Source organism: Callionymus lyra, chromosome 13, assembly GCF_982586985.1.
Source record: "Callionymus lyra chromosome 13, fCalLyr1.hap1.1, whole genome shotgun sequence".
In the NCBI taxonomy this organism is placed as follows: Eukaryota; Metazoa; Chordata; class Actinopteri; order Syngnathiformes; family Callionymidae; genus Callionymus; species Callionymus lyra.
The window spans coordinates 13,435,888-13,455,076 of NC_141830.1; the positions used below are offsets into that span (position 1 = coordinate 13,435,888).

Genomic DNA, 19,189 nt, shown 5'->3' on the forward strand with positions numbered 1-19,189 from the left:
TGTTTACGTCCTAGCTACTGTGCAGCTTAAGCTAGGCTAGCTGGAAGAAAGAAATGGCAGATCTACGACTTTGTGTGTTATTCCTGTTCATTGGTGCGAACCAATGCACGGACGCGTCGCACAAACAACATTTCACGGTGAGGTTCATTGTTGAGAAGGTTTAGTATCTCGCTAAAGGCATCACAATAGAAATGCTTGTGTATGTTAGCACAGACGGTTAGCCATGTCCATCGATTCAAAACTCCCTTATTTTATCATAAATATATATATTTTTTCAATGATTTCAGCGTCATGCACCTTCTCAAAATAGTTTCAATAACCCAACTTGTTATGTTTTACTCGTAGGAGAATATTCTGATCAACGTGACAGCCAGGACACTGACAGACTCCAACAACTTGCAGGTAAGTGTCTTGTCTTCACTGGTCATTGTTGCAGATTTATTTAATGTTAAAACCATTTCAGATCAATTTTAATGTATCAGTCGGTGAAGAACAATTTATGATCAACGATGTCCCAATTGAGCTGTCTGGTGTAGCACGATTAAACTGCCAAGCTGTTCTGTGTAAGTATTTGTTTCTTTGTAATACATTCAGTCTATGGATCTAACTCTGCTGAACTTTAATGTAATTTTCTCTCCAGTGGAAAACGTCAATGGCAGCAAAGAATTTGAACCTGGCTATGTAGTATCAACTGTCACCCGAGTCATGCTGAGCCAGTATTCAGTCTCGGCTGAAGTGATGGCTCTTCGGGTGCTCAGTGAGGTGATCGAGCTGGACGACCAGAAGGTAAAGTTGGCAAGTTTACTGCAATAAAGCCGGTGGTTGAGGGGATAGAAAATAGATGAAGTCAAATGTTTTATATCGAGCAGCTCGTCCTCAGTATCAAGCTGTAGTGAATGAATTAGTGAATGAGTTATTGATACAAAGGAAAGTGCGCCTTACTGTAAAGCTATGGTTTGACTTTTGCTTTGTGTGGTTCAGGTGCAACAGCCTGATATGTGTGAGGTGAAAATCCTGATCAGTCCAGACTACCAAAAACTGGCCCAGTACACCAACATCTACCCATTCAGACACAGTGACCTCTTTAGTCTGCCCAGAGAAAATGATGTCGTTGTTACTGATCCACCCACCAGGAAAAAAGGTACTTTTGCATCCTACATTTTAAATTGTGTAACTCATGAAAAAACACTGTTATATCTTTCTGTTGTCGTATACTTCAGAGGATCAGATGATGTCACAGACCACCAGTGACTACCCACTGGAACAGACGGACACCACACAAGAAGAGGTTGCAGCTCCAGGTAAACTCCCAGAGACACCTCTGCGTATGGACCCAGATATTCTGTACGACGAGGATTTTGACGAAGCAAGTCAAGAGGATCAGATGAAGGGAAAGGAATTCAACTCGCCATACTCGGTAAGTTGTCTGCTACCAAAGTGAGGCAGGTTAAAGATGTGCCTCACCGTGACTGTTTAAGTTATTATGTTTTAACTAGAAAGTAACCTTTTAATTTATATTGATGAAAAATATGAAGTTAATAAGAAATTCTTAAGTATTTTACACAGAAGTTTAACGTCTGTCCTCCATGTCAACTTCTCCTCAGGCTGTGTGTCAGTGGGTCGAAGAAGCGAGGGAGCGTTTGAAACGCTTCTGCTACGAGTCGCTGCCTCTGTTCTTCCTGGTCATGTGGGTGGTCGTGATCGGCGTCGCCGGATCTGCTGTCATCGTGAAAATACTGGACATCGTCTTTCCTTCTTGTGAACAGAAGTGAGCGAAGGGCAGGGGGACGTTTGAGGGCCGCTGACCCTTTGACCTCGAGTTAACATCGTTGTCATTCACAGGAACATTCTCCAACTAAACTCCATCACCCTCGTACCGGAGGAAGAGAAGCACATTCTGCTGGAAAATGTACAGCTTGAGCCAGAGGAGGATAAGACACCGTGAATATATTTGAATTTGCACTTTAAGTTTTTGTCTTCTGCTTATTTCTGTGATCCTTTCTTTTTCAAGCTAAGCACATGATTCTGTTTTCCCAGACGGTGAAGGTCCTTTTATTATGGTTAACATCTGAACAATAGCAATATTTTTCAGGATCAATAGAGTCATAAACTGTTTGTAATCAAGTTTAAACCACAGACTTAGTCTTTAATTCAATATTGGAAAAAAACTAGGCAATAATTCTCCATTAAAAACACTTTCTGTTGTAGAAATCTGACTCTAAAATACCAAAGATTTCTCTTAAGAACATGAATTACTAATCTATTACTTTACTATTACATTTTCTAAATTGTGTCTATTTTTGAAAGAAAGCAGGATTTGCATATGTAAAAAGTATAATGTCACCAATCACTAAAGTAGTACATGTACAACCTGAAATGAATGTAATTAAAAGAGCCCCAAAAATCACTCAAAACACTTAAAAACATGGAACCCCCCATTGCACAACAACTTCATATTTGTGTGTAAATGTAAAGGAATGAATCATTCACGAGAAGATTCAGGAATAAGACTTTTGAGTAGAAGATCCACATCGTCTCGACTGAGAAAACTGCACTGAAACGTGCCCTAATGTTAATATTTGAGTTGATAAATGAAACATGTTAAAATGTCGGTCACCGCTTCGAAAAGAAACAACACTTGCCTTGTTTTCTCACAGTGCCTGTGTGAATGTGTGCGTGTGTCCAGTTACCTAGTGCAGTAGAGCGGACGTTGCACTCTAAATTACCGCGAGAAATACTGTAGATTGTTACATACCTGAGGTTTTTATTTTGTTCACCACTGTGGGACCAAGCGGTCGACATTTTCACGCCGCAGTTTGGCTCGCAGCATGATTCAAAGTGCATGTGTATTCTAGGAAGAGACAAAACAGCAGCATGCACTCAGAACATGCCGCTCCTCAATCAGTGAGTAATTTGAGAAGTATTGGCTGAGGAGCTCTACGTGCATTTTACTTTCATCACGGATGCATCGGTGACGGCTGGACTGTGTTTGTGTGTGAAATAATGCATATTAAAGTCTTTTCGTCTGAGCCGCGTCTCTCTCTGCGTCTAATTTGTCTGTTTTGCATGAAGGTTAAAAGTCGGTGAGTCGGAGAATAGTTACTCAAATCTGCATCCTAAATATCGGCGTAGTGTTATTAATACAATTTAGGTAAAAAACAAGTGTAATTTTTGCATTAATCTCCTGAACAGCATCGTAGCTGCGAGAGCCAAACTTATGTGTAGTTTCAGGATCTTTTTTCTTTAAGTAACTATATTTATTACAACGATTAAAACAGACATACGTCAACATATGAGATTTACATAAATATTTATAGCACATTAAGTTTTCAGAATTGTAAACATTTGTAACTAGAATATATATTTGAAAATTCCAAAAACCAAATAATATTTTACTTAAGGTACAAATACACTAAAAAAATTAGACGGTGAGTCCAACAGAACCTCCTGCAAACAACCACATAGAATCACAATGGAATTTTAGTTCTAATTTTTTACACTTGAATAACAAATGCATTTATTCAAACCCACCAACCTACTTGCCCAGTGCATTCACTTCTGGTTATGTTTATATCCATAACGTTCCCATCATTCTTTCTCTATACAATGATATTTTAGTCTCAATTGTTAAGTGAGAATCTCCATCATCTCTGTGGCTTCAACAGTGTTCACTGCCTCACTTAACCTGTCGTAGGTTTTAACCAATGCTTTACCTTGTAGACCTTAATTCAGCTAAAGGCAAGTCTTTAATATGTGTGTGTGTGTGTGTGTGTAATTCATAAACTCTCTGCTTGTGCGGCTGTTTTTTCATGCACTCCAACATTCCAAAAATCAGACCGGCTTGTTGAGGAGTTTGACTGTCGACTCCCTCGCTTTGAAATTATATGACTTGGTTTCAGACTCCGGTGGAGAACGGAAATCATTTTTTGAAATGACTCACAAGTGAACCATAGACAGAAGTAAGCATAAGGCGAACCTTTCAGCAACACCACAAGAAATATGTATTTAATGAAAATGTGATACATTTGAAGCAACAAAAGGTTTCATATAAAATTATCGCTCCTTAAAGAGGCAACAAGGAATTTCCAGAAGAGCCGCACGAGGATTCTTTTCCCGTATTTTAAAGTTGATTATGTGTCGCATGTGATTGACGTCTTAGTGTTTTCGTCGAGTCTTGATCCCTCGTCAACCTACAAACATCTGCACAAGGAGTCGATGGAGATGGAGTTCAAGTGCACTTGGTGAGAGGGTGGAACGGAACGTCACCTCAGCAGGAGCCAAACTCTTCGATCCACTTCTCGTACTTCTCCAGGTCGGACTTGGACACGGACTTGGACACTTTTTTCAGTGCGGACTCGAAGTCCTCCATGGTGGTCGGCATGTGCATCTCGTCCCGGGAAATATTCCGGATCTCCTCTGGGGTCAGTCCTTCGATTCTCCTCCTCATGGCCATCAGAGAGGCGTCCCTGCAGCGAGAGAGTAAGGATTCCATGACACGTTCAAGGAGGGACAGACAGTGGCCACACATAGGAGTGTGAGAAAATATTCACAATATAATATCGATGTTTCTTTAACAATTCTGCATTAATGTTTAATAGCACAATACCGATTTTATTTTTTTTAATTGCCGTCAAACGCATTTTTGTGCTGAAATCAGACTTCTGGCTGTTGATCCTGGCAATTACTGAGGATGAGAGGATACAGTGGACACCAGCACCAAAATATGTCCAAACATCAGCTTTAAAAGCAGCTGTTTGGACATATTTTGGTTTGAAAACAAAATCCATTACAACTTCCAAAAGGGTTCAACGTGGTCTGGAAATTCACCAGAGTCAAGCACTTGACAATACTACAGACATATCGTAGTTCCTACAGGATTGTAATATATCGCAGCATATAGGTATTATGATTGCCCCTGTATCTTGATGCATATTGCCATCTAGCGACCGAAAGTTTAATTGCAACACAAAAATGAACAATAAAGTCTATCCATCCATCTAAATGCCATCAATGTTTGCGTGTTAATTGTATATGAAATACATTTACAATTCTGGAGAACATCGACAGCGTTGTAGATATCGTGATCTCGAAGTGCATCATTATTTTACCGCCCCGGTAGTGAAGAACGATCACTTGCCTGCACACATTGGTGATGTCGGCTCCCGAGTAACCCTCCATCTGCTCTGCAATTTTATCCAACTTCACATCACCGGCAACTTCCAGCTCCTTCAGGTTGATCCTGAGCAGCTCCACGCGCCCGACAGCTGCAAACACACACAACTGTCACTGTCCAGTAAAGTCATGTACACAAGGTTCTGCTCGCGATTCAGTCATTTTGATTTGAAGTTGCGATTTTATTAGGCCAGTACTGGAAGGTAGAGGGATGTAGATCCTCTTCTCCAGTCGTCGTCTCAGAGCCTCGTCGATGTCCCAGGGGAAGTTGGTAGCAGCCAGGACCATCACCATTTTCGAGGGGTCGTCGTTTTCAGATGCTCCACCGACACCTGATGAGGAGAATGTTCATGGTTATAAAGGAAGTGTTGAGACGTTCATCTCCTGCTCGTTACCGTCCATCTGCACCAGCAGCTCCGCCTTGACCCGCCGACTGGCTTCATGCTCCTCGGATGTTCCTCTGCGGCTGCACATGGAGTCGATCTCATCGATGAAGATGGTGGTGGGAGCGTAAAAACGTGCCTGTCGCGTTGAGACGTTAGGATTATTCAAGGAATTAAACAGTCGTGTCTTCGCTCACCATTTCAAACAGCAGGCGGACCAACTTTTCAGACTCTCCCCGATATTTGGACGTGAGCGTGGAAGAAGATACGTTGAAGAAAGTGGTCCTGCATTCCGTAGCCACGGCTTTGGCCAAGAGCGTCTTGCCCGTTCCGGGCGGTCCGACCATGAGGACTCCCTGACCACCGGAGAGCAGATCTGAGCATCGATTCGAGAAACGAGGCGCGTTAATAAAATACCTTCCACGGTCTCCGGATCCCTTTGAAGAACGCCGGCATCCACATGGGCAACACAACGGCTTCTTTCAGGAGCTTTTTGGCATCTTCCAAGTCGGCTATGTCGTCCCTTAAAAAGATTTGTCATTATAATGGGTCACACTTCAACTAGACGTGCTTCGGAGCAACAACCATTTGATATTTGGGTTCTGAGAGATGATGTCTCGCTCCAGAGCTTCCACCAGGTCCTTGTCACATCCGCTCCCGTCAAACTTTTTCACTTCTTTGTCCTGAGAGTCTCCTTTGCTCTGAAAGAAACCAGCACGACAACATGAGCTTAACTAATGTATACGAAGAAGACAACAAGTGGATCCACAATGTTGTTGAATAATAAACTGTGAAAGTCTTTTTAAAACATTACCTTTTCTTCTTTCGCTTTACCAGCTGAATCTTTGGCTTCCTTCTTGTCTTTGCCCTTAGGAGGTTTACTTTTGTCCCTGTCGCTCCGGCGGGGGGAATGTCTCTGCTGGCTCCTCACCTCACTGACTCGATTGTTTGATGGTTTAAAGTCTTTATACGGGTTTGATGAACGTCTGACCGGACCAGGAGAAAGTCTACAGAGAAACATACAAAGACTGTATTTTAATTTCTGTCAAGTTTTTTTCGATCACTTTTAGAAGAACTGTTTACAAACACACGGGTGTTGAACACAAACAAGTTAAAAGAAGAAATCTTCTGGCGAAACAAGCCGGTAGTTGTAGTTGACTAATCTCAATCATAAGACCCCCGAGGATTACTGTTGACAGGGGAGGAATGCACACACACCACGGTCAACGTTGCAAGCAAGAGGTGACATTTACAAAGTCAATGACCACAAGGACAGAAAGACTCTTACTTCTGTTCCACATGCACAGGCCTGATTTCAAAAACATCAGGAGGCTTCACGGGCGTCTTGTCAAATTGAAAGTTCTCCAGGGTCGACATGATCTCCTCCACCTGTCCGTTCTCTTCGCTGATTTCTTTGCATAACTGATCAAAGATTTGTGGCGATCAGATCAGAGGGAGAAGAAATCATTTTTTTGTAAATACTTACCTGTTGCCATTTTGTCTGGAAGTTACTGTCACGTGTTGTCAAATTTCTCTGTATTTGTTCCAGAACTCCTTTGTACAAAACATTGGCCGAGCTGTAGTTTCCTAGCAGGGCGTGTTCACGGGCCATCTTCAGGTTTTCACTGATCTCCCGTAAACTCATGTTTGCGCTGCAAACAGGCCAAATGTCAGGTTTATTCATGTAAAAAAAAAGAAGGTATTTTTGGTAAAAGTAGCGATATTCTAATAAATAAAGTAACTGAAATGTGATATTAAAATATCCTAGAATGGCTGCCTTAGTGCTTGATTCTTTTTTTCTATTGCTAATTTTGTGATTCATCTTATTTCCTTCTTTTATTCTGTGGTGCGAACTAAATATTTTGTGTTTAAAACACTTGCAATGGATTCTAAATCGTCTTCATAGTTTTACTAAACACAAAATGTATTACTTCAATAACTTACTAGACTTCAAGATCCAAAACTTGTTGTTAAGAGCATTTATTTTGGTGAAAACCTACAAGAAAAAGACTTACTAACAACTAACCTGTGAGTTATAAATACAAATAAATGATTTCCATTAACCGTATTCTAACCACATGTACTAGAAAACTGTTGTATTTAGACAAACTCTTGTAAGCTTTTGAACGACTTGCTCAATGAGTAAATGAGGTGGAAAAGTAGTAAAAAACACTTTCGCAAGAACCAATTTATTTTTAAGGAGCAACGATTCTAACTGCATCACTGACTAACAAACACAATAGCAAACATGTGCGTTATGTATCTGTAAAGCGAGTGTACAATAGTCAAACATATGTAAACATTTGAACATTAAAGATGAAAATAAATACAAATTGGGGACACGAAACTATTATTTAGGTATTAATATTAGCTAAATGTCGAAGAAAGAAACCCATTTTAGACTTTTGAGAGATAAGTTGTCAACTTCTACTCCAACAAACTCCACGTTACATTTCTACAACGATATCTGTTCGCTTCCTTTATCCTTCGTCGCGTTTCTACTTGTCAGGTTTAAACTTTAGGCGAAAAGTCAGCACGAATGTGAGCAAAATAAAGCATTTGAAAGAGATTCCACTTAACTGTTGATGGCAGACGTGCTGTGAGTTCAAGCAGCCGCTGTTCACTTCCGCTGTTTAAATAAAACGTTTTTTTTTCTTCAGGAAACACCTTTATATAAAAATGGAAAAAAATATTTTCGGCAAAAACATTTTCAAACTTTTGAACGTATACACTTTATTTAACGGCGCAACGAGTTTATGCCATTAATTAAATTAAAAACAAACACTTCGGCATTAAAATGTTTTTTTGTTTTTTTTCCAATTCAATACCTTTATTTTAATTTAATTCATAAATAATATTTAAAATAACGATGTGATGTTTATCATCAATCTAGAGGTTTAAAATTCGAATTACCAAAAGTTTATTTTATAGCTCAACCGTGTCGCATTTGGTTGACGTCATCTTCCTGTGCCGTTTTCCTGAAGTCTCACCATGGCGGAAGAACAGTATGTGAATTTGTTTATCTTTTTTCATCCTGAACCATCCTTTGTCTTGTTATATATATTTGGGTATTTGACAACTTTATACAATCATCAAGTCTATAACGAAGACATATCTAATGAGATTTACTCGATTGAAGTTGTTTAAAGGGACAAAGTAGTGATGGGTCGATGAGGCGTCATGAAACGTTTCAACACATAGCAACACTGTATTGATACTGTGTCGATACTGTGTCACTGAATACTGACATCTGCTGGACATTAAAAATCCCTACAGGCAACCTATGAACCGACTCAACTCACTGATTTTAAGACCTAGTATATACAATAATATAATCCAAGTCATTGTATTTCATATAGTATTATTTCATATCTTCATTTAAATAAGATAGCTTTTTATCTTTTTTAGATACAGTCAATAAAAAATGTGAATATGTATCATAACATGGACATCTAAGAGAACGTGTTGGGAATAAGGATGCTTGTGGACTGTTTTTGTTGTTTTTTTACCCATTTTTATTCAAAAAAATTAGTTTTTCCAAAGTGCTGTATTTCAGTCTGTTTCGCTTCTTCGTGATCATATCTCCGGCTTTCGAAAAGACCCGCTCAGAGGGCACAGAGGAGGCTGGAGTGCATAGGAACTGCAGTGAAAGCTGGAATAGGGTGGGGAAGGTGGTTCTTTGATGGTCCCAGTATTCTAAGGGGTCCTGGGTCCTAGGGACATTTCCCTCTGCCAGGTACCTTTGGACCTCTTGTATTGCATCTGCAGTATAATTTTTTGTCTGCCTTCCCACTTCCATGTCCAGATGTTTCCAAAGGTCATCTTAAAAACAACAAACATGCATTTTATTACATGATTTCAAACAACAACAACAAACAAATAATGCTTAATAAATGCCTGAAGTGGGTGCAGACAGCTGTTCTGCAGATGGTCCTGGAAGGGGCTCATTTGTGCGTCCGATCACTGACGCACATTCAGAACGCAGCCGAATGATGGCCTCGTTCAATTTTGTTGAACTACGGAACCCGAGTGATTTAAATCTGGGGTCAAGAAGTGTTGCTATGGTCAACACACTTAATGACTCCAGATTGGAAGCAGTGTCTGTGACTCGACGCTTCAGGTGTTCATGGAGGTGTTTGGCTGCCTGTGTGTGCAAGGTTGAAGCACTATGCTCTAGTGCAACGTAGAGCATTTTCATCATCGGGATGACCTTTGACCCTGACACTCGCCTCTCCTCAGACAACTCCACTGTGGCTTGATGGAAAGGAGCAAGCACAATAAGTGTTTCTCCTATGATGTTAAACTCATCAGCTGTAAGTGGAGTCAAATCTGTTTTAAGAGAGGCCAGAGATACCCACACTGACTCCTTCTCATCATTTAGCCTTGACAGCATTTCATATGTGCTGTTCCAGCGTGTTGCCACCTCATTGATGAGTTTCAGGGTTGGTCGTCCCATCTGCTGCTGCACTTGAGCAAGCTTCTCCTTAGCTGTAGTGCTTGATCTAAAGTATGTGACAATGTGCCTAGCTCTGTGTCTGATGGATGCAAGTGTGGGGATCTGGTCACATGATTTTCTAACTACTAAATTAAGACTATGTGCAATGCAAATTGAGTGTCGAATTTGGAGCTGTCTAGTGGATCCAATCATGTTTGGTGCTGCGTCTGTCACAAAACACTTTACTTTATTAGTTATGGCCCAGTCCGCCATCATGCCCCTTTTGCCCTGGGCCAAATTGTCTGCAGTGTGACTTTGTTGAAAGTATTGCACTCCCAACACAGATGTACACAACTGCAAATTAGCATTTATGTAGTGACAGGTAAGAGCCAAGTAAGCTTCCATGTTTACAGATGTCCACATGTCAGCCGTTATACTCACTGACACAGCTTGCTGTACTTCCAATTTCACTCGTTCCCGTTCCTCCTCATATTTTTTAGCCAGCATTATTTTGATGGTCTGAAAATAACACCAAATTAAACCAAAAGCAAATCAACATATTTAATTTATATATTAAATAAATTGGATATATACACTACAACTTTAGATAATTTCAACACAAACCTTTCTGGTTGGCAAAACATATGATGGCTCAAGAACCTGCACCAGATCCCTGAACCCTTCACTCTCCACAATGCTGAGGGGCTGGCAGTCCTTGACAATGAAGTTCAGCAGAGCCTCATCCAGCATCTGCTTCCTGGTAGCTTGATGGTTAAAAATGAGATAAAGAAGAAAGGAATTAATTATGAAAAAAAGAAACTCAGTAAATTGTAGAATGGCTGTATACCTGAGTTTATCCTGGGTGTCTCTTGAACTTCATTCTCATGCCTGGCCCTATAATGCCTCAGCATTGAGGAGGTGGACTTGTTAAAATACGACAATTCTGTCGTACATATGCGACATTTAACCTGCAGAAAATAATAGGAATAGTAAACTAAGAATCATTTTGAAATTATTTTTAGTTCCAATAGATCAAGTGGAAACTTTGAGAAAACAGGATGAAACGACAAGGAAATGAACACAAATACCTTATTTTCCGATATATGATCGAAATATTCCCACACGGGCGAAATCTTTTTTTTTGCTGGAGGCTGCTCCATAATCTCTCACGACAGCAATTTTGAAATAAGTCTTCGTCAAAGTGAGGCGACTCTGTTGGCAGCATCATCTCGTTGACCGTCGGTGTTGCCGGATCCATCACTAGGACTTAGTTTCACATGGATCTGCTCATGTCTCGTGTCGCCTTTTAGGACAAAATGGATTTACACGTGTTTGTGTTTTTTTGTCTTTATATATTTTTAGTGTTCCGGTGAACCCCAGTGAGGTGTTTTGGTGGATTTAAACTGGGCTTCTGAACTAATGTTGACGTTTGCATACACGTAGTTAAGAGTGTAAGGATCAGACTTAAAAGCGTTTACACTTAATAATACTTGATGTTTCCTGCAGGACTCATGGAAAATATGTTTACATTGAGTTTCACCTTCAAGGGATTTATTTCTTGCTTTTTAATTTTTCCTTAATAGTCAGAATTAGTCATTTTAGGTGTATTTCGGACTCCGTACGTTTGTAGAATGGTTAAATTGTTAAAACAATATAAAAAATATAAGACTGACTTAAGAATTGAACCAACTCCCTTTTTTTGTTTGTTTCTGCTTCTTTAATAAAGCGTCCATTTTGACAAGTTATTGCAGGTCATAGAAACCATAGAAACTCTTTTGTAAAATAAGCAAAGAAACAAGTTAGATTAATAGTTTGCCATGTCTGTTCGGTCCCTTTTTATGTTACATGTCGGGTCAAAATGGAACAAATAAAATGCACTCTTCAGCACAGTCAACAATAAGCAGAACCTGATGATGGTTTGTGTTTTCAATCATTTGTTCTTTTCTTCTCAGACCAAAAAAGATCAAGTTGGTGCCCGAGTACCTCTTGAAAAAGAGAAAGGCGTACCAGGCTATAAAGGCAACGGAAGCCAAACGCGCTCTGCTAGAAAGGAGAAAGGTAAGCGATTTGTTTCGTTATTTTCTTCTTCCTCCTTCCACACATCAAACTATGAAATGACTAACCATGTTATTGATTTCTAACTTCAGGTCTCCAAAGGTAAACCGTTGAAGTTCAAGCGCCTGGAAGAGTTCCTGAGGGAGAGCCATCAGAGGCATCGAGATGAAACTCGCATCAAGAGAGCCAGACTCCGACCAGCGCTGCCTCTTCCTCCGGCCAAGAACAAGCTGATCTTCGCCGTCCGCATCAGGAAGTGAGTCAGAAGGACAATCGGATCAAATGATTGCGACCGGAGCTGGTCCAACTCTGGAGAGCTCATGGTCAAGCTCCTCCTTACATCGCTGATCTGATCCAGCCTTACACCCCAGCTCGGGCTCTGAGGTCTGTGGATCAGAATCTACTGATGGTTCCTCACACACGGTTCAGGACCAGAGGAGAGAAACTGTGTGCGTGGAACTGCTGTGTGTCAGTGGGTCGAAGAAGCGAGGGAGCGTTTGAAACGCTTCTGCTACGAGTCGCTGCCTCTGTTCTTCCTGGTCATGTGGGTGGTCGTGATCGGCGTCGCCGGATCTGCTGTCATCGTGAAAATACTGGACATCGTCTTTCCTTCTTGTGAACAGAAGTGAGCAAAGGGCAGGGGGACGTTTGAGGGCCGCTGACCCTTTGACCTCGAGTTAACATCGTTGTCATTCACAGGAACATTCTCCAACTAAACTCCATCACCCTCGTACCGGAGGAAGAGAAGCACATTCTGCTGGAAAATGTACAGCTTGAGCCAGAGGAGGATAAGACACCGTGAATATATTTGAATTTGCACTTTAAGTTTTTGTCTTCTGCTTATTTCTGTGATCCTTTCTTTTTTAAGCTAAGCACATGATTCTGTTTTCCAAGATGGTGAAGGTCCTTTAATTATGGTTAACATCTGAACAATAGCAATATTTTTCAGGATCAATAAAGAGTCATAAACTGTTTGTAATGAAGTTTAAACCACAGACTTAGTCTTTAATTAAATATTGGGAAAAAAAACTAGGCAATAATTCTCCATTAAAAACACTTACTGTTGTAGAAATCTGACTCTAAAATACCAAAGATTTCTCTTAAGAACATGAATTACTAATCTATTACTTTACTATTACATTTTCTAAATTGTGTCTATTTTTGAAAGAAAGCAGGATTTGCATATGTAAAAAGTATAATGTCACCAATCACTAAAGTAGTACATGTACAACCTGAAATGAATGTAATTAAAAGAGCCCCAAAAATCACTCAAAACACTTAAAAACATGGAACCCCCCCATTGCACAACAACTTCATATTTGTGTGTAAATGTAAAGGAATGAATCATTCACGAGAAGATTCAGGAATAAGACTTTTGAGCAGAAGATCCACATCGTCTCGACTGAGAAAACTGCACTGAAACGTGCCCTAATGTTAATATTTGAGTTGATAAATGAAACATGTTAAAATGTCGGTCACCGCTTCGAAAAGAAACAACACTTGCCTTGTTTTCTCACAGTGCCTGTGTGAATGTGTGCGTGTGTCCAGTTACCTAGTGCAGTAGAGCGGACGTTGCACTCTAAATTACCGCGAGAAATACTGTAGATTGTTACATACCTGAGGTTTTTATTTTGTTCACCACTGTGGGACCAAGCGGTCGACATTTTCACGCCGCAGTTTGGCTCGCAGCATGATTCAAAGTGCATGTGTATTCTAGGAAGAGACAAAACAGCAGCATGCACTCAGAACATGCCGCTCCTCAATCAGTGAGTAATTTGAGAAGTATTGGCTGAGGAGCTCTATGTGCATTTTACTTTCATCACGGATGCATCGGTGACGGCTGGACTGTGTTTGTGTGTGAAATAATGCATATTAAAGTCTTTTCGTCTGAGCCGTGTCTCTCTCTGCGTCTAATTTGTCTGTTTTGCATGAAGGTTAAAAGTCGGTGAGTCGGAGGATAGTTACTCAAATCTGCATTTTAAATATCGGCGTAGTGTTATTAATACAATTTAGGTAAAAAACAAGTGTAATTTTTGCATTAATCTCCTGAACAGCATCGTAGCTGCGAGAGCCAAACTTATGTGCAGTTTCAGGATCTTTTTTCTTTAAGTAACTATATTTATTACAACGATTAAAACAGACATACGTCAACATATGAGATTTACATAAATATTTATAGAACATTACGTTTTCAGAATTGTAAACATTTGTAACTAGAATATATATTTGAAAATTCCAAAAACCAAATAATATTTCTACTTAAGGTACAAATAATACACTAAAAAAATTAGACGGTGAGTCCAACAGAACCTCCTGCAAACAACCACATAGAATCACGATGGAATTTTAGTTCTAATTTTTTACACTTGAATAACAAATGCATTTATTCAAACCCACCAACCTACTTGCCCAGTGCATTCACTTCTGGTTATGTTTATATCCATAACATTCCCATCATTCTTTCTCTATACAATGATATTTTAATCTCAATTGTTAAGTGAGAATCTCCATCTCTGTGGCTTCAACAGTGTTCACTGCCTCACTTAACCTGTCGTAGGTTTTAACCAATGCTTTACCTTGTAGACCTTAATTCAGCTAAAGGCAAGTCTTTAATATGTGTGTGTGTGTGTAATTCATAACTCTCTCTGCTTGTGCGGCTGTTTTTTCATGCACTCCAACATTCCAAAAATCAGACCGGCTTGTTGAGGAGTTTGACTGTCGACTCCCTCGCTTTGAAATTATATGACTTGGTTTCAGACTCCGGTGGAGAACGGAAATCATTTTTTGGAATGTCTCACAAGTGAACCATAGACAGAAGTAAGCATAAGGCGAACCTTTCAGCAACACCACAAGAAATATGTATTTAATGAAAATATACATTTGAAGCAACAAAAGGTTTCATATAAAATTATCGCGAGAGGGTGGAACGGAACGTCTCCTCAGCAGGAGCCAAACTCTTCGATCCACTTCTCGTACTTCTCCAGGTCGGACTTGGACACGGACTTGGACACTTTTTTCAGTGCGGACTCGAAGTCCTCCATGGTGGTCGGCATGTGCATCTCGTCCCGGGAAATATTCCGGATCTCCTCTGGGGTCAGTCCTTCGATTCTCCTCCTCATGGCCATCAGAGAGGCGTCCCTGCAGCGAGAGAGTAAGGATTCCATGACACGTTCAAGGAGGGACAGACAGTGGCCACACATAGGAGTGTGAGAAAATATTCGCAATATAATATCGATATTTCTTTAACAATTCTGTATTGATGTTTAATAGCACAATACCGATTTTATTTTTTTTAATTGCCGTCAAACGCATTTTTGTGCTGAAATCAGACTTCTGGCTGTTGATCCTGGCAATTACTGAGGATGAGAGGATACAGTGGACACCAGCACCAAAATATGTCCAAACATCAGCTTTAAAAGCAGCAGTTTGGACATATTTTGGTTTGAAAACAAAATCCATTACAACTTCCAAAAGGGTTCAACGTGGTCTGGAAATTCACCAGAGTCAAGCACTTGACAGTACTACAGACATATCGTAGTTCCTACAGGATTGTAATATATATCGCAGTATATAGGTAGTATGATTGCCCCTGTATCTTGATGCATATTGCCATCTAGCGACCGAAAGTTTAATTGCAACACAAAAATGAACAATAAAGTCTATCCATCCATCTAAATGCCATCAATGTTTGCGTGTTAATTGTATATGAAATACATTTACAATTCTGGAGAACATCGACAGCGTTGTAGATATCGTGATCTCGAAGTGCATCATTATTTTACCGCCCCGGTAGTGAAGAACGATCACTTGCCTGCACACATTGGTGATGTCGGCTCCCGAGTAACCCTCCATCTGCTCTGCAATTTTATCCAACTTCACATCACCGGCAACTTCCAGCTCCTTCAGGTTGATCCTGAGCAGCTCCACGCGCCCGACAGCTGCAAACACACACAACTGTCACTGTCCAGTAAAGTCATGTACACAAGGTTCTGCTCGCGATTCAGTCATTTTGATTTGAAGTTGCGATTTTATTAGGCCAGTACTGGAAGGTAGAGGGATGTAGATCCTCTTCTCCAGTCGTCGTCTCAGAGCCTCGTCGATGTCCCAGGGGAAGTTGGTAGCAGCCAGGACCATCACCATTTTCGAGGGGTCGTCGTTTTCAGATGCTCCACCGACACCTGATGAGGAGAATGTTCATGGTTATAAAGGAAGTGTTGAGACGTTCATCTCCTGCTCGTTACCGTCCATCTGCACCAGCAGCTCCGCCTTGACCCGCCGACTGGCTTCATGCTCCTCTGATGTTCCTCTGCGGCTGCACATGGAGTCGATCTCATCGATGAAGATGGTGGTGGGAGCGTAAAAACGTGCCTGTCGAGTTGAGACGTTAGGATTATTCAAGGAATTAAACAGTCGTGTCTTCGCTCACCATTTCAAACAGCAGGCGGACCAACTTTTCAGACTCTCCCCGATATTTGGACGTGAGCGTGGAAGAAGATACGTTGAAGAAAGTGGTCCTGCATTCCGTAGCCACGGCTTTGGCCAAGAGCGTCTTGCCCGTTCCGGGCGGTCCGACCATGAGGACTCCCTGACCACCGGAGAGCAGATCTGAGCATCGATTCGAGAAACGAGGCGCGTTAATAAAATACCTTCCACGGTCTCCGGATCCCTTTGAAGAACGCCGGCATCCACATGGGCAACACAACGGCTTCTTTCAGGAGCTTTTTGGCATCTTCCAAGTCGGCTATGTCGTCCCTTAAAAAGATTTGTCATTATAATGGGTCACACTTCAACTAGACGTGCTTCGGAGCAACAACCATTTGATATTTGGGTTCTGAGAGATGATGTCTCGCTCCAGAGCTTCCACCAGGTCCTTGTCACATCCGCTCCCATCAAACTTTTTCACTTCTTTGTCCTGAGAGTCTCCTTTGCTCTGAAAGAAACCAGCACGACAACATGAGCTTAACTAATGTATACGAAGAAGACAACAAGTGGATCCACAATGTTGTTGAATAATAAACTGTAAAAGTCTTTTTCAAACATTACCTTTTCTTCTTTCGCTTTACCAGCTGAATCTTTGGCTTCCTTCTTGTCTTTGCCCTTAGGAGGTTTACTTTTGTCCCTGTCGCGCCGGCGGGGGGAATGTCTCTGCTGGCTCCTCACCTCACTGACTCGATTGTTTGATGGTTTAAAGTCTTTATACGGGTTTGATGAACGTCTGACCGGACCAGGAGAAAGTCTACAGAGAAACATACAAAGACTGTATTTTAATTTCTGTCAAGTTTTTTTCGATCACTTTTAGAAGAACCGTTTACAAACACACGGGTGTTGAACACAAACAAGTTAAAAGAAGAAATCTTCTGGCGAAACAAGCCGGTAGTTGTAGTTGACTAATCTTAATCATAAGACCCCCGAGGATTACTGTTGACAGGGGAGGAATGCACACACACCACGGTCAACGTTGCAAGCAAGAGGTGACATTTACAAAGTCAATGACCACAAGGACAGAAAGACTCTTACTTCTGTTCCACATGCACAGGCCTGATTTCAAAAACATCAGGAGGCTTCACGGGCGTCTTGTCAAATTGAAAGTTCTCCAGGGTCGACATGATCTCCTCCACCTGTCCGTTCTCTTTGCTGATTTCTTTGCATAACTGATCAAAGATTTGTGGCGATCAGATCAGAGGGAGAAGAAATCAATTTTTTTGTAAATACTTACCTGTTGCCATTTTGTCTGGAAGTTACTGTCACATGTTGTCAAATTTCTCTGTATTTGTTCCAGAACTCCTTTGTACAAAACATTGGCCGAGCTGTAGTTTCCTAGCAGGGCGTGTTCACGGGCCATCTTCAGGTTTTCACTGATCTCCCGTAAACTCATGTTTGCGCTGCAAACAGGCCAAATGTCAGGTTTATTCATGTAAAAAAAAAAGAAGGTATTTTTGGTAAAAGTAGCGATATTCTAATAAATAAAGTAACTGAAATGTGATATTAAAATATCCTAGAATGGCTGCCTTAGTGCTCGATTCTTTTTTTCTATTGCTAATTTTGTGATTCATCTTATTTCCTTCTTTTATTCTGTGGTGCGAACAAAATATTTTGTGTTAAAAACACTGGCAATGGATTCTAAATCGTCTTCATAGTTTTACTAAACACAAAATGTATTACTTCAATAACTTACTAGACTTCAAGATCCAAAACTTGTTGTTAAGAGCATTTATTTTGGTGAAAACCTACAAGAAAAATACTTGCTAACAACTAACCTGTGAGTTATAAATACAAATAAATGATTTCCATTAACCGTATTCTAACCACGTGTACTAGAAAACTATTGTATTTAGACAAACTCTTGTAAGCTTTTGAACGACTTGCTCAATGAGTAAATGAGGTGGAAAAGTAGTAAAAAACACTTTCGCAAGAACCAATTTATTTTTAAGGAGCAACGATTCTAACTGCATCACTGACTAACAAACACAATAGCAAACATGTGCGTTATGTATCTGTAAAGCGAGTGTACAATAGTCAAACATATGTAAACATTTGAACATTAAAGATGAAAATAAATACAAATTGGGGACACGAAACTATTATTTAGGTATTAATATTAGCTAAATGTCGAAGAAAGAAACCCATTTTAGACTTTTGAGAGATAAGTTGTCAACTTCTACTCCAACAAACTCCACGTTACATTTCTACAACGATATCTGTTCGCTTCCTTTATCCTTCGTCGCGTTTCTACTTGTCAGGTTTAAACTTTAGGCGAAAAGTCAGCACGAATGTGAGCAAAATAAAGCATTTGAAAGAGATTCCACTTAACTGTTGATGGCAGACGTGCTGTGAGTTCAAGCAGCCGCTGTTCACTTCCGCTGTTTAAATAAAACGTTTTTTTTTCTTCAGGAAACACCTTTATATAAAAATGGAAAAAAATATTTTCGGCAAAAACATTTTCAAACTTTTGAACGTATACACTTTATTTAACGGCGCAACGAGTTTATGGCATTAATTAAATTAAAAACAAACACTTCGGCATTAAAATTATTTTTTTTTGTTTTTTTTCCAATTCAATACCTTTATTTAAATTTAATTCATAAATAATATTTATGATAACGATGTGATGTTTATCATCAATCTAGAGGTTTAAAATTCGAAT

General features: G+C 40.2%; 4 protein-coding genes across 4 annotated transcripts; 2 read left to right on the plus strand and 2 right to left on the minus strand.

Annotated features, from left to right (window-relative positions):
• Nucleotide 1: 1 nt before the first annotated feature.
• Nucleotides 2–3,029, plus strand: ginm1 (glycoprotein integral membrane 1). Its single transcript, XM_087805109.1, has 8 exons — nucleotides 2–137; nucleotides 346–402; nucleotides 464–563; nucleotides 641–786; nucleotides 982–1,141; nucleotides 1,221–1,417; nucleotides 1,605–1,768; nucleotides 1,843–3,029. Exons 1-8 carry the CDS (start codon nucleotides 54–56, stop codon nucleotides 1,943–1,945), a joined length of 1,011 nt encoding a protein of 336 aa, XP_087661235.1. The 5' UTR covers nucleotides 2–53; the 3' UTR covers nucleotides 1,946–3,029.
• A 931-nt stretch (nucleotides 3,030–3,960) lies between these two features.
• On the minus strand, nucleotides 3,961–8,226 carry katna1 (katanin p60 (ATPase containing) subunit A 1). Its single transcript, XM_087805017.1, has 11 exons — nucleotides 8,136–8,226; nucleotides 7,042–7,207; nucleotides 6,844–6,977; nucleotides 6,370–6,562; nucleotides 6,141–6,256; nucleotides 5,973–6,078; nucleotides 5,753–5,911; nucleotides 5,568–5,694; nucleotides 5,370–5,504; nucleotides 5,138–5,264; nucleotides 3,961–4,466 (listed from the first exon to the last, which is right to left on the minus strand). The coding sequence occupies exons 2-11, from the start codon at nucleotides 7,198–7,200 to the stop codon at nucleotides 4,268–4,270; spliced, it is 1,455 nt and encodes a 484-aa protein (XP_087661143.1). The 5' UTR covers nucleotides 7,201–7,207; nucleotides 8,136–8,226; the 3' UTR covers nucleotides 3,961–4,267.
• Nucleotides 8,227–8,527: 301 nt separating this feature from the next.
• LOC148067447 (ribosomal protein uL30-like) lies at nucleotides 8,528–13,937 on the plus strand. Its single transcript, XM_087805021.1, has 4 exons — nucleotides 8,528–8,560; nucleotides 11,943–12,048; nucleotides 12,138–12,670; nucleotides 12,745–13,937. Exons 1-3 carry the CDS (start codon nucleotides 8,547–8,549, stop codon nucleotides 12,303–12,305), a joined length of 288 nt encoding a protein of 95 aa, XP_087661147.1. The 5' UTR covers nucleotides 8,528–8,546; the 3' UTR covers nucleotides 12,306–12,670; nucleotides 12,745–13,937.
• A 945-nt stretch (nucleotides 13,938–14,882) lies between these two features.
• On the minus strand, nucleotides 14,883–18,894 carry LOC148067448 (katanin p60 ATPase-containing subunit A1-like). The gene is made up of 11 exons (XM_087805019.1): nucleotides 18,857–18,894; nucleotides 17,762–17,927; nucleotides 17,563–17,696; nucleotides 17,089–17,281; nucleotides 16,860–16,975; nucleotides 16,692–16,797; nucleotides 16,472–16,630; nucleotides 16,287–16,413; nucleotides 16,089–16,223; nucleotides 15,857–15,983; nucleotides 14,883–15,183 (listed from the first exon to the last, which is right to left on the minus strand). The coding sequence occupies exons 2-11, from the start codon at nucleotides 17,918–17,920 to the stop codon at nucleotides 14,985–14,987; spliced, it is 1,455 nt and encodes a 484-aa protein (XP_087661145.1). The 5' UTR covers nucleotides 17,921–17,927; nucleotides 18,857–18,894; the 3' UTR covers nucleotides 14,883–14,984.
• Nucleotides 18,895–19,189: the final 295 nt, after the last annotated feature.